Source organism: Ranitomeya imitator, chromosome 4 (assembly GCF_032444005.1).
Source record: "Ranitomeya imitator isolate aRanImi1 chromosome 4, aRanImi1.pri, whole genome shotgun sequence".
Lineage (NCBI taxonomy): Eukaryota > Metazoa > Chordata > Amphibia > Anura > Dendrobatidae > Ranitomeya > Ranitomeya imitator.
The window spans coordinates 645928038-645947922 of record NC_091285.1 but is presented as its reverse complement, the minus strand read 5'-3'; the positions used below and the strand labels follow the sequence as shown (position 1 = coordinate 645947922).

Below are 19885 nucleotides of genomic sequence, written 5' to 3'. Positions count from 1 at the left end.
AAAAACTCCTAGCTCATAACTCCTCACTATCTGACTATAGCCTGTAAGAAAGGTGACTGATAATACAGGTAAATGTGACTAATTCTATACTTGTGTCTCTCCTTTCACAGTTCTCCAGTGTTCTCTCTTGCCGCAGGACAGGCACTGCCAAGCTTTCTCGGTAGGGGTGTAGGAAGGCAGGAAATGGCTGTAGCTACAAGCCCTGCACCTCCTGGCAGAGGGAGCCCCCCCACTGAGGCTGCTGTCAAAGGGGAGGAAAAGAGGTGAGAACTAAAATTGGGTTGAGGTGTGTATGCAGTTAGTGCTGGATTAGCAGACGGCCATAGCTGTTGTCCGGTCTTACAGCAGAGATGTAAGTGACAGAGCGCACAATGACAGGATGTACATTTGTAGGCAAAAAAATTCCGCAAAATTGCATGAAGACGTTTGTTGTTATGAACAGGTAATTCAGAACCACAATGGACATTGAAGTTCAGAGCACACAAAGTGACCTGACAATAAACAAAAACAAAGGACGAGCTCTGACACGTGGGAACTCTGCTGACCGCAATCCCTAATCCTAACACACCACACTAGAGGTAGCCGTGGATTGCGCCTAACGCTCCCTATGCAACTCGGCACAGCCTGAGAAACTAACTAGCCCTGAAGATAGAAAAATAAGCCTACCTTGCCTCAGAGAAATTCCCCAAAGGAAAAGGCAGCCCCCCACATATAATGACTGTGAGTAAGATGAAATACAAACACAGAGATGAAATAGATTTAGCAAAGTGAGGCCCGACTTACTGAATAGACCGAGGATAGGAAAGGTAGCTTTGCGGTCAACACAAAAACCTACAAACAACCACGCGGAGGGGCAAAAAGACCCTCCGCACCGACTAACGGTACGGAGGTGCTCCCTCTGCGTCTCAGAGCTTCCAGCAAGCAAGAAAAACCAATATAGCAAGCTGGACAGAAAAAATAGCAAAAATAACACAAGCAAAACTTAGCTTATGCAGGATAGACAGGCCACAGGAACGATCCAGGAGGAAGCAAGACCAATACTAGAACATTGACTGGAGGCCAGGATCAAAGCACCAGGTGGAGTTAAATAGAGCAGCACCTAACGACCTAACCTCATCACCTGAGGAAGGAAACTCAGAAGCCGCAGTACCACTCTCATCCACCAAAGGAAGCTCAGACAGAACCAGCCGAAGTACCACTCTCGACCACAGGAGGGAGCTTGGCCACAGAATTCACAACAGTTTGTATGAAGTGCTCAGAGATGGGCAGATGGATTCGTGAGCTTTCAGTCCATATCCCATGATAGGAGCTCTGAATCTCCTACCTTCCCGGATCCCCAGTGCGGCTGTTTAATAGACGTGATGTAATCACAAATGACCTTGCGCCGCTCCGCCTAATCTAAAGCCGTGTTGGTGATCCTGGACAGTGAGAGGTTCACCGAGCTCTCGTCCAGTGGCCTGAGACTACTGACTTGGCCGATGGACCCGAGTCTCGCCAATCGAATATTATACCTGAGCGTCATTTTGACCATGAGTCAGAAATTATCTTTTAGGAAATACCTAGATATTGGAGGCATAATAAAATCTAGATTACAAAATAAAAATGTTTTATTTGTACACATCAAAAGTATGAAAATTGTCCTGGCTACAGAGGCGCAAAAGGGTTAAAGGGCTTGTACCCTTGGGGGTCTTAAAGCAAGGTCCTGAGCTGAGGACCCCTTTGTCTAAATGCCTTTTAATACTGAAAATTAGGGAATTACTGTTCACTGGAACCTTCTTAAAATATTTCTTCATCTTTTAGAAAACGTACCTTGGCTGATCCCAGTACTTTGTCAGGCTCTTCTCCCCATTTGTAGTTTGTGACAAGTCACTGTATGTTGGTGTTCTCCACTGCAGTGTTTCCTGCCAGCTCTTGTGTTGTACTCCTGGCTTCCACTCGGAGGCGCCCTTCCCGAGCACTCTCCTCTGCCTACTACGTTTTCTTTTTCCACAGAGAACCTCTGATAAAACTGGGCTCCAAGGGAACCCCCACTCCACTTGGCCTTAACCTAATTAAGATCCTTTGTAAGAATGAAGCCGTTTATCAGTACCACGTCACATTTACGTAAGTACTTTTTTTTAGCATTTATAATCCACATATTTAATGCATAATCTGTTTATTGCTCAAAAAAATTAATTTATGCAGTCCGCCAAAACATGTGCTCGCATCGTTAGCATGAGTGGTTAGGAAGCTATTTTCACCTGGATTGTTGACAGTGGGTGAACCGGGGAGCAATAGCAAGATGATCACCAGAAAGGGAATGGTTTTCAGGTGGTGGCCACAGACTATCTTATCTTTCCTGACTGATTCTTTTCTAGTTTTGCATTTTGCTCTTGCCTTTGTGGTGGTACCTGCAGGCCATTCAGGTAGCCCAGCTCCTACAGGATGGCACAGCCATATGTGCTATCACAGGAAGGTTTGCGGTGTCTCCCTGCACAGTTTCAAGAGCATTTGGCAGATATCAGGACAGGGACTGATTACACAAGGAGAAACGGGTAAGGAAGGAGAATGGCATCAACCCGGCAGCACCTGGTCTCCTGTAACCATGATCTGCAGATCGTTCCTTGGATAATGAAGCCATTGATACCATTGACTGGTTTTCACATTCCCCAGACTTGAATGCAATTGAGAACCTCTGAGGGTTTATGGATCGGTTCATCCAGTGCATAAACCGGCCTTGCTAACACCTCTATATAATGCTCAGCACTGTTACTGCCTTTCATGTGGAAGCCGCCCCTGCCAGAGGCACTATTGCGGCCACGATACCATCAGATTTGCATGAACTCTGCACTGATAATAAGCTGGATGGTCCTTCACCTCCGAGTCTGCAGGATGCGGCCACTGAGATTTCAAATTAGATTTCCAGATCTTGTTGCTATTTGGCTTTTTTTGGCATGATAGAGATTTAACTTACATTTGTGGATTGCACGGTGAACTGTGCTCACAGACAATGATTTCTGGAAGTATTCCGGAGCCCAGAGTGATCTGCTCGACTGAATCTTGCCTGTATTTAATGCAGTGCTGCCTGAGGGCCTGGAAATCATGAGCATCCAGAATTGCCTGTCAGTCTTATTCCTTGTGCACATGGATTTCTCCAGAATCTCTGCACCTTTTGATGACATTATGTACTGTAGATGAAGGAAATTCAAAGTCTTTGTAATTTTACTTTATGCTAATTATGCAAATTGTCTCTTCAGAGAGGAAGAGCGCTAGAACTCTAGTGTCACCTATTGGAAGGTAGCAATCCTGCAAGTCGATGTTGACCCTTTATCTTGCCTTGTCAAATGACTTAGGATAAAAGCCAAACCAGAATCTGAATTTGCAGACACCGTGTTTCGGGGTACTGCCCCTCGTCAGTGCAAAGTGGAGATCTGGCTGTGTGAGAGGTGTCTGACCGATATCCAAGTGTCTGCAAATTGAGATTCTGGTTTGGCTACTATCCTAAGTCATGTGACAAGGCTCATTAAAGGGTCCACATTGACTTGTAGGATTGCTACCTTCCAATAGGTGGCACTAGAGTTCTAATTCTCTTCCTCTCTGAAGAGACAATTTGCATAAATAGCATATTTCCCAGAGGAGCATTGCAGCTTTCAGTCTCCTCATCTCGGCATGCTTAGCTTGTCAATCTCCGCAAGGAGACACAATACTTCTTGGATAATTTTACTTTAGAAACCTTTTGCTTACATTGTTGCACAATTTTTACACCCAGTTCACAGATTGTTCAGTTCACAGATGATGTTGATCCTCTGACCATCTTTGCTTCTGAGAGACTCTGCCTCTCTACCATGCTCTTTTATACACAGTCATGTAAGTTGGTGGAAAATTGACCCTCCGGCTATTTTTTACTAGTGCCACTTATTTTTCCAGACTTTGTCCCTGCTCCAATGATTTTAAGATGTGTTGCTGCTATCATTTTCTAAATGCGTTGATTTTTATCAAATGAAATAGAAAATTGTCTAATGTTCACCTTTTGCAATTTTATATGTTCTGTTATGAGTAAAATATGGCATAAAAAAGATTTCCATATGATTGCATTCTCTTTACATTTGACACAACATACCAACTTTTTGGGATTTGGGGCTGCAGCTTTAGTCTTGTGTCCATAGAAGGCAGACACGACTTCTTTCAGATTTGTTTAATTTTTTTTTCTTTTCTCTAGTGGTGTGGATGTTTTAACCCTTTAACGACCGCCGATACGCCTTTTAACGGCGGTAGTTAAGGGTACTTAAACCACATCTCCGTTAATCAACGGCGCTTTGGAAAAAGTGTATAGCACCCCCCAGAGTCAGATTTTTTCAGGGGTCTCGGCTGCCGCGGGTAGCCGAGACCCCAGAGAACATGATTCGGGTTGCGATCGCCGGTAAAAAAAAAAGCGCGATTTGCCATTTAATTTCTCTCTCCTCTGATGTGATCGCACATCAGAGGAGAGAGAAATAGGTCGCTCCCCATACTTACCAGTGTCTCCAGATGCTCCTCGGCCCTCCTGCTTCCTCCAGGGGGCGCCGCCTTTTTAAACAGAAAAAAAATGGCATGCGCAGTGTGCCCGCCAAGATCTGCCCGCAGGCACCTGGCAACAATAGGAAGCTTTTTCCTATTGGTTCGTTTTGGTCACTGTGATAAACCCTATCACAGTGATCAAAATTAAAACAAATAGTAAATAACCCCCCTTTATCACCCCCTTAGTTAGGGAAAAATAATAAAACAAAGAAAATGTATTTATTTCCATTTTCCCATTAGGGTTTGGGTTGGGGCTAAAATTAGGGTTAGGGTTGAGGCTAAAATTAGGGTTAGGGTTGAGGTTAAATTAGGGTTAGGGTTGAGGCTAAAATTAGGGTTAGGGCTAAAATTAGGGTTAGGGTTGGGGCTAATATTAGGGCTAGGTTAAGACTTCTTTTACACTTACCGTGGTTTTGCGTCCCGTTTTTGCAGTCTCAATAGATTTCTATGGGGCCGCAAAAATGGGCCGCAATAATTCTACGGAGCGCCGTATGGCCGTGAGGGCCGTATTTACGGCTGTGAAAAAATATCGAGCCTGCTCGATATTTTTCACGGCTAACGGACACGGCCCCCATTGTAATTCAGTGACTTCCGGTTTTGCAGACCAACGTTTTTTTTCCAATACTTTTGCCATAGTATTGCAAACCCGAAAAACGGCAATCCACAAGTTTTTTGCGGTACATTACCATGAAAATTGCGGCAATGCAGCCCGCAAAAAAAGCCCACAATAACTTGTCGCAAAAAACCTGGTAAGTATAAAAGAAGCCTTAGGCTTGGCATTAGGGTTAGTCTTGGGATTAGGGTTAGGTTTGGGATTAGGGTTAGGCTTGGGATTAGGGTTAGGTTTGGGATTAGGGTTATGGATGTGTTGAGATGAGGGTTAGGTTTTTCTAGTTCGGGTTGGGATTTGTGTTAGGGGAGTGTTGGGGTTAGGGGTGTGTTGGGGTTAGGGTTGGGATTAGGTTTAGGGGTGTGTTGGGGTTTGGGTTGGAGTTAGAATTGGGGGTTTCCACTGTTTAGGTACATCAGGGGGTCTCCAAACGTGACATGGGTCCACCATTGATTCCAGCCAATTTTGCGTTGAAAAAGTCAAATGGTGCTCCCTCCCTTCTGAGCTCTGCCGTGCACCCAGACAGTGGTTTACCCCCACACATGGAGTAGCAGCGTACTCAGGACTAATTGGACAACGACTTTTGGGGTCCAGTTTCTCCTGCTACCCTTGGTAAAATAAAAAATTGGGGGCTAAAAATCATTTTTGTGGAAAAAAAAATAGAAAGTGCTCACCACACATCTAGATAATCTTCTTGGGGGGGTCTAGTTCCCAAAATGGGGTCACTTGTGGGGGGTTTCTAGTGTTTAGGCACATCAGGGGCTCTGCAAACACAACATGGCGGCCGCAGACCATTATATCAAAGTCTGCATTCCAAAACGTCACTACTTCCCTTCCGAGCCCCGATGTGTGCCCAAACAGTGGTTCCCCCCCACATATGGGGTATCGGCGTACTCTGGACAAATAGAACAATAACTTTCATGGTCCAATTTCTCCTATTACCCTTCTGAAAGTAAAAATTTGGGGGTGAAAAGATAATTTTTGTGGAAACAATATGATTTTTTTATTTTCACGGCTCTACATTTATAAAATTCTGTGAAGCACTTGGGGGTTCATAGTGCTCACCACACATCTAGATAAGTTGCTTGGGGGGTTTAGTTTCCAAAATGGGTGCACTTGTGGTGGGGTTTCTACGGTTTAGGCACATCAGGGGCTCTGAAAACACAACATAATGCCCGCAGACCATTCTATCAAAGTTTGCATTCCAAAACGTTGCTCCTTCTCTTCCGAGCTCTGCCGTGCGGTGTCCTCTTTCCCGTGTCAGATTACTACAAAGTCCTATTTCAACTGGAAATCAAGAAATCTAATCTATGCTTTAGTTTGCCCATGTCCGAAGATATACGTTGGGCAGACGACACAGGAATTAAAGAGGAGGATACAGCAGCTTTTTCCAACATCGTGACTGCTAAAAACGATAAGGAAAACTGCAAAATGTCAACATCCTTCGCCTCACATTTCTTGGCTGTGCATAACTCCCAATCTAGATGAACAAGGATCTTGGGACATGAGTCGGTTCAACCAGATATCAGGGGTGGTGATATTACCCTTGAATTACTTAACCCCTTCCCGACCTGTGACACAGCGTATGCGTCATGAAAGTCTGTGCCAATCCGACCTGTGACGCATATACTGTGTCACAGAATGATCGCGTCCCTGCAGATCGGGTGAAAGGGTTAAGTCCAATTTCACCCGATCTGCAGGGACAGGGGGAGTGGTACTTTAGCCCGGGGTGGGGGGGAGCTTCACCCCCACCCCGTGGCTACTAGCGCTCTGATTGGCAGTTTCACTTTCAACAGCCAATCAGAGCGATTTGTAATATTTCACCTATGAAAACTGGTGAAATATTACAATCCAGCCATGGCCGATGCTGCAATATCATCGGCCATGGCTGGAAACCTTGATGTGCCCCCCCAACGCCACCAATCTCCTCCCTGGTCCTCCATTCCATCCTGTGCTCCGCTACCCTCCGTCGCCCTGTCTGCTCCCCCATCCTCCTGTCTGCTCCCCCCGTGCTCCGATACCATCCCCCCCCCCCCCCCCCCCGTGCTCTGACGCCCCCCCATGCCCCGATCTCCCGCCTCCTACTTACCGAGCCTCCCGGTGTCCGTCCGTCTTCTCCATGGGCGCCGCCATCTTCCAAAATGGCAAACACATGCGTAGTGCACCCGCCGAATTTGCCGGCTGGCAGATTCGTTCCATGTACATTTTGATCACTGTGATAGGTTTTATCACAGTGATCAAAATAAAAAAAAAAGTAAATGAACCTCCCCCTTTATCACCCCCATAGGTAGGGACAATAATAAAATAAAGAAAATATATATTTTTTTTTCCACTAGAGTTAGAATTAGGGTTAGGGAATGTGCACACGTATTCTGGTCCTCAGCGGATTTTTCCGCAGCGGTTTTGATAAATCTGCAGTGTAAAACCGCTGCGGATTTATTGCGGATTTACCGCGGTTTTTCTGCGGATTTCACTGTGGTTTTCTATTGGAGTAGTTGTAAAACCGCTGCGGAATCCGCAGAAAGAAGTGAAATGTGTGGAATGTAAACCGCTGCATTTCTGCACAGTTTTTTCCGCAGCATGTGCGCAGCGTTTTTTTTAAACTCATGGGAAACTGCTGCGGACCCGCAGCTGCGGAAACGCTGTGGATCCGCAGTGTTTTCCGCATCGTGTGCACATACCCTTAGAATTAGGCTATGTGCACACGGTGCGGATTTGGCTGTGGATCAGCAGCGGATTGGCCGCTGCGGATTCGTAGCAGTTTTCCATCAGGTTTACAGTACCATGTAAACCTATGGAAAACCAAATCCGCTGTGCCCGTGGTGCGGAAAATACCGCGCGGAAACGCTATGCTGTATTTTCCGCAGCTTGTCCATTCTTTGTGTGGATTCCGCAGTGTTTTACACCTGTTCCTCAATAGGAATCCACAGGTGAAATCCGCACAAAAAAACACTGGAAATCCGCTGTTAATCCGCAGGTAAAATGCAGTGCCTTTTACCTGCGGATTTTTCAAAAATGGTGCAGAAAAATCTCACACGAATCCGCAACGTGGGCACATAGCCTTAGGGTTGGAATTAGGGCTAGGGTTGGAAATAGGGTTAAGATTAGTCTTGTGGTTATGGTTAGAGTTAGCGGTGTGTTGGGGTTACGGTTGTGGTTAGGGGTGTGTTGGGATTAGGGTTAGGATTATGGTTAGGGTTGGGATTTGGGTTAGGGGTGTGTTGGGGTTAGGGCTGTGGTTAGGGGTGTGTTAGGGTTAGGGTTATGGCTACAGTTGGTATTAGGGATAGGGGTGTGTTGGGGTTAGTGTTGGAGTTAGAATTGAGGGGTTTCCACTGTTTAGGCACATCAGGGGTCTCCAAACGCAACATGGCGCCACCATTGATTCCAGCCAATCTTGCGTTCAAAATGTCAAATGGTGCTCCCTCCCTTCCGAGCCCCGACGTGCGCCAAAACTGGTTTACCCCCACATATGGGGTACCAGCATACTCGGGACAAACTGGGCAACAACTATTGGGGTCCAATTTCTCCTGCTACCCTTGTGAAAATAAAAAACTGCTTGCTAAACCATCATTTTTGAGGAAAGAAAAATTATTTTTTATTTTCACGGCTCTGCGTTATAAACTTCTGTGAAGCACTTCGGGGTTCATAGTGCTCACCACATATCTAGATAAGTTCCTTGGGGGGTCTAGTTTTCAAAATGGGGTCACTTGTGGGGGGTTTCTACTGTTTAGGCACATCAGTGGCTCTGCAAACGTAACATGATGCCCGCAGACCATTCTATCAAAGTCTGCATTCCAAAACGTCACTACTTCCTTTCTGAGCCCCGACGTGTGCCCAAACAGTGGTTCCCCCCCACATATGGGGTATCAGCGTACTCAGGACAAACTTTTGGGGTCCAATTTCTCCTGTTACTCTTGTGAAAATAAAAAATTGCGGGCTAAAAAATAATTTTTGAGGAAAGAAAACGTGCGTTGGGGCTGCGTCTAACCACACACACGGACCTATGTGGGTGAGATACCTTTACTTTGACTGGCATACATCACACTGAGTTCGGGATACCTAGTCTTGGGCCACAATTGTGGTGATTCATGTGGTTTTACCCTGGATCTTTCTTTCTAACCTGTGTTAGATGTTGCTATATGTAATGCCAGATATGTATGGTCCTGTGTACACTATGTAAAGTGGTTGGTTTCTGTTTGTGTCCTTCCCATTTTAATTTGTTTGTCCATGGTAATATACACTTTTTGATACTATTTTTGTATTTGTATTTTATGTTACATGCTTTTATATTTATTACTAATAAATATTAGATTTTATTTACGGGTGGTTTGGTACTCCTTTCCTTGTGTTTATATCCTTTTTGGAGTATGTTTTATGCCTGTTTTTGACAGTGCTGGTTCTTTTTAGTATTTCTGGGTATTTTTTATCCATAGTTCCATGGGAGGTCTAGTTTTCAAAATGGGGTCACATGTGGGGGAGCTCAAATGTTTAGGCACACGGGGGCTCTCCAAACGCGACATGGTGTCCGCTAACGATTGGACCTAATTTTTCATTCAAAAAGTCAAATGGCGCTCCTTCCCTTCCAAGCCCGGCCGTGTGCCCAAACAGTGGTTTACCCCCACATGTGAGGTATCCGTGTACTCAGGAGAAATTGCCCAATAAATTTTAGGATCCATCTTATCCTGTTGGCCATGTGGAAATGAACAAATTGAGGCTAAAATAATTTTTTTGTGAAAAAAAAGTATTTTTTTATTTTTATGGATCAATTTGTGAAGCACCTGTGGGGGTTAAAAGTGCTCACTATGCATCTAGATAAGCTCCTTGGGGGGTCTAGTTTCCAAAATGGGGTCACTTGTGGGGAAGCTCCAATGTTTAGGCACACAGGGGCTCTCCAAACGCGACATGGTGTCCGCTAAAGATTGGAGCCAATTTTTCATTGAAAAAGTCAAATGGCGCTCCTTCCCTTCCGAGCCCTGTCGTGCGCCCAAACAGTAGTTTCCCCCAACATATGGGGTATCGGCGTACTCAGGACAAATTGTACTATAACTTTTGGGGACCAGTTTCTCCTTTTACCATTGGGAAAATAAAAAAATTGTTGCTAAAAGATCATTTTTGTGACTAAAAAGTTAAATGTTCATTTTTTCCTTCCATGTTGCTTCTGCTGCTGTGAAGCACCTGAAGGGTTAATAAACTTCTTGAATGTGGTTTTGAGCACCTTGAGGGGTGCAGGTTTTAGAATGGTGTCACTTTTGGGTATTTTCAGCCATATAGACCCCTCAAACTGACTTCAAATGTGAGGTGGTCCCTAAAAAAAATGGTTTTGTAAATTTCGTTGTAAAAATGAGAAATCGCTGGTCAACTTTTAACCCTTATAACTTCCTAGCAAAAAAAACACAAAACTTTGTTTCCAAAATTGCGCTGAAGTAAAGTAGACATGTGGGTAATGTTATTTATCAACTATTTTGTGTCACATAACTCTCTCGTTTAACAGAATAAAAATTCAAAATTTGAAAATTGCTAAATTTTGAAAATTTTAGCCAAATTTCCATTTTTTTTCACAAATAAACGCAAAAATTATCGACCTAAATTTACCACTAACATGAAGCCCAATATGTCACGAAAAAACAATCTCAGAACCGCTAGGATTCGTTGAAGCGTTCCTGAGTTATTACCTCATAAAGGGACACTGGTCAGAATTGCAAAAAACGGCCAGGTCATTAAGGTCAAAATAGGCTGGGTCATGAAGGGGTTAAACGGGAGTCCAAGTGGATCTTTAACCTTAAAAGTTTAACTCCATCTGGTTTGAACGGGGAAGTTTTGTTGGTTCTATAAACAGGCTTAATCTCCTCTTTTATGGACTTCGCCATGACTGAAGATATTATTCAACTGTTGCCTTTGTGATTTTTTGATGTATATGTATAACCACTGTAATTCATTCTGAATTATTGTTTATGATATTTTTCCTTTTATAGGTTCCTTCATAAGCAGCATACAATCTCTCTGTATTATTGCCGTATGCAAGGGATAACTACCCCAACATATTGTATAAGCTGTTGATTCTAAAATCTGATTTAATTAAGCTCTAAATTAGCCACGGATAATGAAAATAAAAAATTGTTTACTGACGTAGCATTTTTAAAGCAGGTTATTCACATCGGTTGAACTTTTTGTGGCTGTGGCCACATGCCGGCTTTAGTGACTTTTGGGGGCAAAGCACGCCTGTAGTGGGTTAATGATATTGGCTTGGTTGACTTTTAGGATTTGGGCATGTGGATATACTTAATATTGGCCTATGTCTTTGTACGCCGGGTTCTATTTATTTCCCTATGCTTTGTTATGACAGGTAACACATTTGGGTAAATTGTGGGGGTTGCTGCATACTGCACCTTACGGCATCGGGCCACTGAAAAACTCTTTGCAGGTCTCGTGTTTCGCTCAATATACTATCCTTTCTGTTTTTTGATTGAGTGTCTTATAGCAGGGTCAATCTTACGTACACCTGGTATCTATGCTGGGTGTTTGTGGCATTACTGACTGCACTGGTTTGGGTGGTAGTAGCTTGCGCCACATGTAAAATTATACCATATCTAATGGGGCAATTTGTAACTTCGGGGCCTTTTGAAACTTGCTGTGTCTATAATCATATGAATAATAGGTATCTATAAGCAGATTTGCACGGCTTATGTACCACCCTGACCAAGACGTGCTGTGCGTCGGGGGCTCTAGCGCATGTGACATGAGTATGTGCAAGCGTCGTCTTGGTAACTTATCTTGAGGGACGATACTGATTAGGCACAGGTAATAGAGACATGAGCGCATGCTCAAGGTTTTACCTGTTACCTCTCACCCTTAAACCTGACTCTAGTACATGTGATACGATGGGGTATATACGTCTTTTTAGCATCCATGTTCTAGGTGGTATGCCGATCAGTTGTAGGTTCTATTGATATGAATGCACACGTGACTTGTTTTTTTTCTTTAGAAACTCGTCTTTATATAGCAGTATTCCGATGTTCGTCACGCATGCGCTATGACTATGTATTTACGTTACCTTAGCAACTGAGTCCTAGCAACTATGCTGGCATATAAGGATTATTAGACACAAGCAGTAATTGCCCCTGACGAAGCCACAGCTGGTGGCGACACACATCGGGTCTTTTTCGCCCTACCAGACTCTATGTGTAATAATAATAATAATAATCTTTATATAGCGCCAACATATTACGCAGCGCTTTACAGTTAAACAGTTTCAAACACAACAGTCATAAGTAACAACGTTAACAATACAATAATTAAAGCAAAATAAGACGACCCTGCTCGTGAGCGCTTACAATCTACAATGAGGTGGGGGAGATACAAAGTACAGGTGTGTATTTACAATGATGTATTTACAATGATGGTCCAGCCATCTTCAGGGGGTGGGGGATAGATGGAGATAGTGAATGGGCTACACACGCACAAACATAAAATGACTTTGATTAGTGACCGTGGTAGGCCGCTCTGAACCAATGTGTTTTGAGCGGGCGCCTAGAACTATGCAAATTGTGGATGGTCCTAATATCTTGGGGTAGAGCATTCCAGAGGATTGGTGCAGCACGGGAGAAGTATTGGAGTCGGGAGTGGGAGGTACGGATTAGTGCAGAGGTTAGTCGAAAGTCATTTGCAGAGCGCAGCGGTCGGTTAGGCTAATAGAAAAGAGGGAGGAGATGTAAGGGGGTGCCGCACTGTGGAGAGCTTTGTGAGTGAGAACAAGTACTTTGAATTGTATCCTGTAATGAATGGGCAGCCAGTAGTGTAATGACTGGCAAAGAGTGGACGCGTCCGAGTAACGATTAGCCAGATGGACAACCCTGGCTGCTGCATTAAGGATGGACTGGAGAGGGGAAAATCGCGTGAGGGGGAGGCCAATTAATAGAGCATTACAGTAGTCCAGACGGGAGTGGATCAGGGCGACATTGAGGTTTTTTGTTGTTTCCATGGTGAGAAAAGGGTGGATTCTAGAGATGTTCTTTAGGTGTAAGCAGGACGAGCGGGCAAGAGATTGTATATGGGATGTGAAGGAGAGATCGGAGTCAAACATAACACCCAGACAGCGCGCCTGCTGCCGGGGTGTTATGGTGCCACCCACGGAGAGGGAAATGTCAGCTTTAGGGAGGTTAGTAGATGGCGGGAGCAGAAGAAGTTCAGTTTTGGAGAGGTTGAGTTTCAGATAGAGAGCAGACATGATGTTGGAGACTGCAGACAGACAGTCAGTGGCGTTCTGTAGTACAGCGGGGGTAAGATCAGGGGATGACGTGTATAGTTGTGTGTGATCAGCATAAAGATGATCCTGAAAGCCAAGTCTGCTGATGGTCTGTCCAATTGGGGCCGTGTAGAGGGTCAAGAGAAGGGGGCCAAGGACTGAGCCCTGAGGTACCACGACAGTGAGAGGAAGAGGAGATGAAGTGGAGCCAGAGAACAGAACACTGAAGGAGCGATCAGAAAGGTAGGAAGAGAACCAGGAGAGAGCAGTGCCCCAAATGCCTAGTGACTGGAGCCTAGAGAGTAGGAGAGGGTGGTCAACAGTGTCGAAAGCTGCAGAAAGGTCGAGAAGAATGAGCAGAGAGTGGTCACCGTTACATTTTGCTGTCAGAAGGTCATTGGTCACTTTGAGTGCAGTTTCAGTCGAATGTAGGGGGCGGAAAGCGGACTGTGAAGGGTCTAGGAGGGAGTGAGTCGAGAGGTAACGGGTAAGGCGGGAGTATATCAGGCGCTCCAAGAGTTTAGAGATGAAGGGGAGATTGGAGACTGGTCTGTAGTTATTTGGGCAGGATGGGTCAAGAGCGGGTTTCTTTAGTAATGGAGTAATGATAGTGTTAGCAGGAGGAGGGGAAAATGCCAGAGGAGAGGGAGAAATTAAAGATTGTAGTTAGGTGAGTTGTGACGGCTGGAGAGAGAGACTGGAGGAGGTGTGAGGGAATGGGGTCGGTGGTGCATGTTGTCGGACGAAAAGAAGAGAGGAGCCTGGAGACGACTTCTTCTGTGATGGGATCGAATGTGGAGAGTGAGCCAGGGGAAATGCAGGGAGGCATGGGAGTCACTGAACTTGGTGATTTTGAGCGGATTTCCTGCCGGATATTGTCTATTTTCTGTATAAAGTGGGAGGCCAGGTCATCAGCACAGATGTCTGTGATAGGGGCTTGTGCTTTTGGCCTGAGGAGGGAGTGAAAGGTGTCACAAAGTTTCTTGGGGTTGTTGGATAGTGAGGAGATCATGGTGGTGAAGTAAGTCTGTTTGGCGAGGTGAAGGGCAGAGTTTTAGGTCCTTAACATAAATTTGAAGTGTATGAAGTCTTCTGGTGTGCGTGTTTTCCTCCATAAGCGTTCAGCACACCTAGAGCATCACTGGGGAAATCGGGTTTGCGATGTGAGCCAGGGCTGTTTCACTCTGTGTTTGGAGGTTCTGAGGGTGAGGGGAGCTACTTGATCAAGGGTGCTTCTAAGAGTGTCATTGAACTGATGTACAGCCAGATCAGGACAGGAAAAAGAAAAGATTAGAGACAATGATGAGTGTATGAGGCTTAATGGCATGTAGATTTCTGAATGCGGTAGGTAGGATTGTGCAGGGGTGGGCGAGGATTTGTGAGTGTGAAGGAGAGAATGTTGTGGTCAGATAGGGGAAGCGGTGAATTATCTAGGTAGGAGATTGAGCAGAGCCGGGCGAAGACCAAGTCAAGGGTTTTACCGTCCTTGTGTGTCTCAGGTTGAGAGCTGTGAGAGGCCTAGAGAAGTTGTTAGTGATAGAAGCTGGGAGGCAGATGTGGAAGTGGGGCTGTTTATGGGATAAGGGTTGGTAGTTCTGAGGACATGAAATGCGGCAGCCAGGCAGATAAATGGTCCAGGAAGTGGGTGGGTGAGCCTGGAGGCCGATATATGACCGCTACTCTGAGGGAGAGGGGACGAAAGAGCCTGATGGTGTGGACCTCAAAAAAAGGGAATGAGAGTGATGAAGCTGGGGGGATGACCTGGAAGGTGCATTGTGGGGAGAGAAGTATGCCGACTCCACCACCATGTCTGTTTGTGGGTCTCAGGGAATGTGAGAATTGTAAGCCACCATGGGCAATGGCAGCAGGAGAGACCGTGTCAGAATCCTGAATCGAGGTTTCCTTGAGGGCCAGCAGATTCAGAGTTTTTCAGAAAGTAATTATGTAGGAAAGGAAGCTTGTTGCATACAGACCGTGGATTCTAAAGGGCACGATTAAAAGGAGATGAAGGAGTGCAAGTAATATTAGTAAGATTATTAAGGTTTCTGTGTGAGGTAAGGTATGGGTTGAGGTTGGTGGATAGTGGACCAGGGTTGGGGGAGATGTCCCCTGAAATCAGTAGGAGTAGGAAGATAACAAGCAAGTAGGTTCTGGAATTGTATGAAGTTTTTTTGTGCAGAGAGTTTGGGCAAGATAGGCTGAGGTTTTTCAGAAAGGTGAGAAGTGCATGGGAGCTGTACATGGGAGAGGGAAGGAGTGAGAAGCTGATGTATGAGTCGTGATGGAGGGGGGATTGTGCGGTGAAAGTGGATTGCAAGGGAACATAGGAGGATAGGAATAAAGCACATAGATAGAGGGGAGTGCAGAGTGTGGGTTACCTGACTCCTGCCCTGACTAAATGCCATGGAATAACTGCTGTATCACGACGCTTAGCTCTGTGACGCTTTGCTTCTGGGACACTTGCGTGCACCCCCACATGCGTGCACCCCTAAGGATGTTTCTAAATCTATAGTAGAGACTGCTGAGTCAGAATAGATGGATTGTGGGAATTGGTTGAGGATAAGTTGGCAGCTGGGGCCAGCACACCAGGGATTTTTGTGTACAGACTATACCAGCGTGATAGCTGCCTCATGGTATTTTTCAGGTGCAGCCACTTTAGCATTGCTCAGGTTTAAAGGCATTTTTTTTTTTACTTTTCTGCCCGATCTCCCACCCAGTTTTTACCTCTACTAGGTCCCATTACTGGACCATTCAGGACCTATTTGTTCATTCAAGGTCCACTAATTTGTGTGGGTTCACAGCCTATACTTTGGAGTTTATATTTGACTAGATAGTGGCCCGATTCTAACGCATTGGGTATTCTAGAATATGCATGTCCACGTAGTATATTGCCCAGCCACGTAGTATATTGCCCAGCCACGTAGTATATTGCCCAGCCACGTAGTATATTGCCCAGCCACGTAGTATATTGCCTAGCCACATCGTATATTGTCCAGCCACGTCGTATATTGCCCAGCCACGTAGTATATTGCCCTGCTACGTAGTATATTGCACAGCCCACGTAGTATATTGCCCAGCCACGTAGTAAATTGCCCAGTTACATAGTATATTGCCCAGTGACGTAGTATATTGGCCAGCCACGTAGTATATTGCCCAGCCACCTACTATATTACGTAGTATATTGCACAGCGATGTAGTATACAGCACAGAGCCACGTAGTATATTGCCCAGTGACGTAGTATACAGCACAGAACCACGTAGTATTTTGCTCAGCCACGTAGTATATTGCCCAGCTACATAGTATATTGCCCAGCCACGTATGTCACAGGTTAAAAAATAAATATACTCACCTTCCGATCCGAGGGCCCGTTGTAGTTCTGTCACTGCGCGGCAGCTTCCAGGCCCAGGGTGTGATGACGTCGCGGTCACATGACCGTGACGTCATGGCAGGTCCTTCTCACACAGGCGCGCAGGTCCTGTGATGACGTCGCGGTCACATGACCGTGACGTCATGGCAGGTCCTTGTCGCATACGATCATTGCCACCGGAACCTGCCGGTTGCATGGAGCGGTCACCAGAGCGTCGCGAGGAGCGGGAAAGGCGGCGGAAGGTGAGTATATAATGATTTTTTATTTATTTTTTTTTAATTATTTTTAACATAAGATGTTTTTACTATTGACGCTGCATAGGCAGCATCAATAGTGAAAACTTGGTCACACAGGGTTAATAGCAGCGGTAACTGAGTGAGTTACCCGCGGCATAAGGCCATGTTCACACGATCCTTTTTTTCATGCGGAATTGCCGCGATTTTCCCGCTGCGGGTCCGCAGCTGTTTTCCATGCAGGGTACATTACATTGTACCCTATGGAAAACAGGAACTGCTGTGCCCACAATGCGGAAAATAAAAAAAAATAAAAAACGCGCTGAATAGCTGCGGGAAAAAAGAAGTACCATGTCACTTCTTTTTTCGGAGCCGCAGCGGTTCTGCACCCATTGACCTCCATTGTGAGGTCAAACCCGCAGTAAAACCCGCAGATGAAAAAAATATCTGCGGGTTTTACTGCGGTTTGTGGTGCCGAACCGCTGCAGCAGGAAGTGCGGGGAAGCGGGCGGAAGTTCGTGGGCGGAGTGTGGCTGCCCCCCCCGTGTTCCGATCCCGCCCCCCCGTGCTCCAATCCCACCGCCCCGTGCTCCGATGCCCCCCCCCCAGTGCTCCGATGCCCCCCCCCGTGCCCTAATCTCCCCCCCTTATACTTACCCGGCGTCCCGGTGTCCGTCCGGCCGTCTTCTCCCTGGGCGCCGCCATCTTGCAAAATGGCGGGCGCATGCGCAGTGCGCCCGCCGAATCTGCCGGCTGGCAGATTCGTTCCAAAGTGCATTTTGATCACTGAGATATAACCTATCTCAGTGATCAAAATAAAAAAAAATAGTAAATGACACCCCCCCCCCCCTTTGTCACCCCCATAGGTAGGGACAATAAAAAAAAATTAAGAATTTTTTTTTTTTTTCCCACTAAGGTTAGAATAGGGGTAGGGGTAGGGTTAGGGGTAGGGTTAGGGTATTTTCAGCCATTTTAACTGCATAGAAAACTGCATCAAAAAACGCATAAAAAAGGACCAAAAAAAGGACCTGCGTTTTCTGCCAAGAGCTGCAGTTTTTTAAAAAACAGTCCTGAAAAAAAAAGGATGGAAATCAGGAACGTGTGAACATACCCTAAGGGTATGTGCACACGATGCAGATTTAGTGCAGAATTGGTGCAGAACTGCTGCAGATTTTTCTGCTGCAGAAACGCAGCAGAACTGCACTGTGATTTACAGTACAATGTAAATCAATGTGAAAAAAAAAAGCTGTGCACATGGTGCAGAAAAATCTGCGCAGAAACGCTGCAGATTTTAAAGAAGTGCACGTCACTTTTGTGCAGTTCTGCAGCGTTTCTGCAGCAGATTTTTCTGCACCATGTGCACAGCTTTTTTTTCACATTGATTTACATTGTACTGCACAGAAACTGCATCAAATCTGCAGATGCAGATTTAGTGCAGAAAATTCTGCACCACATTTCCTACGTGTGCACATAGCCTAACGCTGTCCGTTACCGCCGGCATTAACCCTATGTGAGCGGTGACTGGAAGGGAGTATGCGGGCACCGAACAGTGACTGCGGGGAGGATGGAGCTGCCATTTTCTTCCGGACTGTGCCCGTCGCTGATTGATCGTGGCTATTTTGCCGCGACCAATCATCGACTTGGATTCCATGACAGACAGAGGCCGCGACCAATGAATATCCGTGACAGACAGACAGAAGGGCAGAAAGACGGAAGTGACCCTTAGACAATTATGTAGTAGATAAGTAATATATGGCTCTTTATTTGAGCATGGTAGTCTTATCCTATTGAGGTTTACTATGTGGATATTTTCTGGGTCCTATTGTATGGGGGATCGGTCACTCATTAGTGATGGTATGCTACTTATATGGCTATTAAATACATTTGCACGCATTTGAGTCTGGTTTAGGTTTAAAGCTATAAGCCTATGTACTGTTCTGCTATGTCACATATGTGACTATTTTAATGTTTTTACAGTGATCTGTGTGTCTTTTTTGTAACTCATAAAATACTTTCATTTTAATATCCATGCTTTGGTGGTGATCCCCTCTTTATGGCCTATATCTTTCTCTTTGATGATTTGTTGATATTTAAACTATAGGCTGAGGTTGGATCCCATGTTGTTTTTCCTGTGGTGCCCCCACATTGTGAGGTCCAAATCTTAGTTGCAGGCTATCCGGGCTGCGTCCTCAAACGTATTCTCCGGCCATTTGAAAACCCCAGGCCAACAAGAGAGGTTGCCTTATATCTCCTAGGCTGCTACCTCACACATCTGCTCCCACCCCAGGGTGGTGCAGCCTCTCTCCTCCCATGAGACTATGATTTTCTGCCTAGAACCGTGGCTTGCCCATAACTTTGTGCCCGAAGCTCTGAATGGGTTGGTTGTACCGCCACTGGATTCTGCTGGAGTTTATCTGCGCATAGAGACTAACTATGACTACCGTATGTAATTACTGTTAGCTATGCTTTATAACCCCTTAATCCAGATTGCTACAGGTGGCTAAATAATATTGGCGTGTGGGGAAAGGAACGCCGATTCGGACTATGTGCTCCGCTTATCTTAGAGATATTGCATTCTGTTATTATAGATCATTTTCCAGATTCCATACCCCAGTCTGCTGTGACTTGTACCATGTGATTAGTCACACAAATAAGTTCAGGTTGCTATAGCTGCAGAAGAGTTTGCACCCTTGTGTTAAGAGCTTCAAAAAGCTTGTTAATTAAAGGTAAACACTGCATGGCATTTTATGGCATTGGAGGATGCCAAGAGAGGGGGCACATTTCAGGAGTGGAGAGACACTTAATTTGTCCCTCACAATGTCTAGCAGGCACCTACACCATCCTGATCCAGCCCACACCTGAACACCATTATCTGCCAAGTAAGGTTGTGCAA

At 45.4% G+C, this 19885-nt stretch overlaps 1 protein-coding gene across 1 annotated transcript in view; it reads left to right on the top strand.

Moving 5' to 3' along the window:
• The window catches only part of PIWIL2 (piwi like RNA-mediated gene silencing 2), a 243951-nt gene that overhangs the window by 46671 nt on the left and 177395 nt on the right, over positions 1-19885 (top strand). Inside the window, exons 6-7 of the mRNA XM_069766984.1 lie at positions 111-263; positions 1993-2103. Coding sequence (XP_069623085.1) covers positions 111-263; positions 1993-2103 — 264 coding nt within the window. The remainder of the gene's footprint in view (positions 1-110; positions 264-1992; positions 2104-19885) is intronic.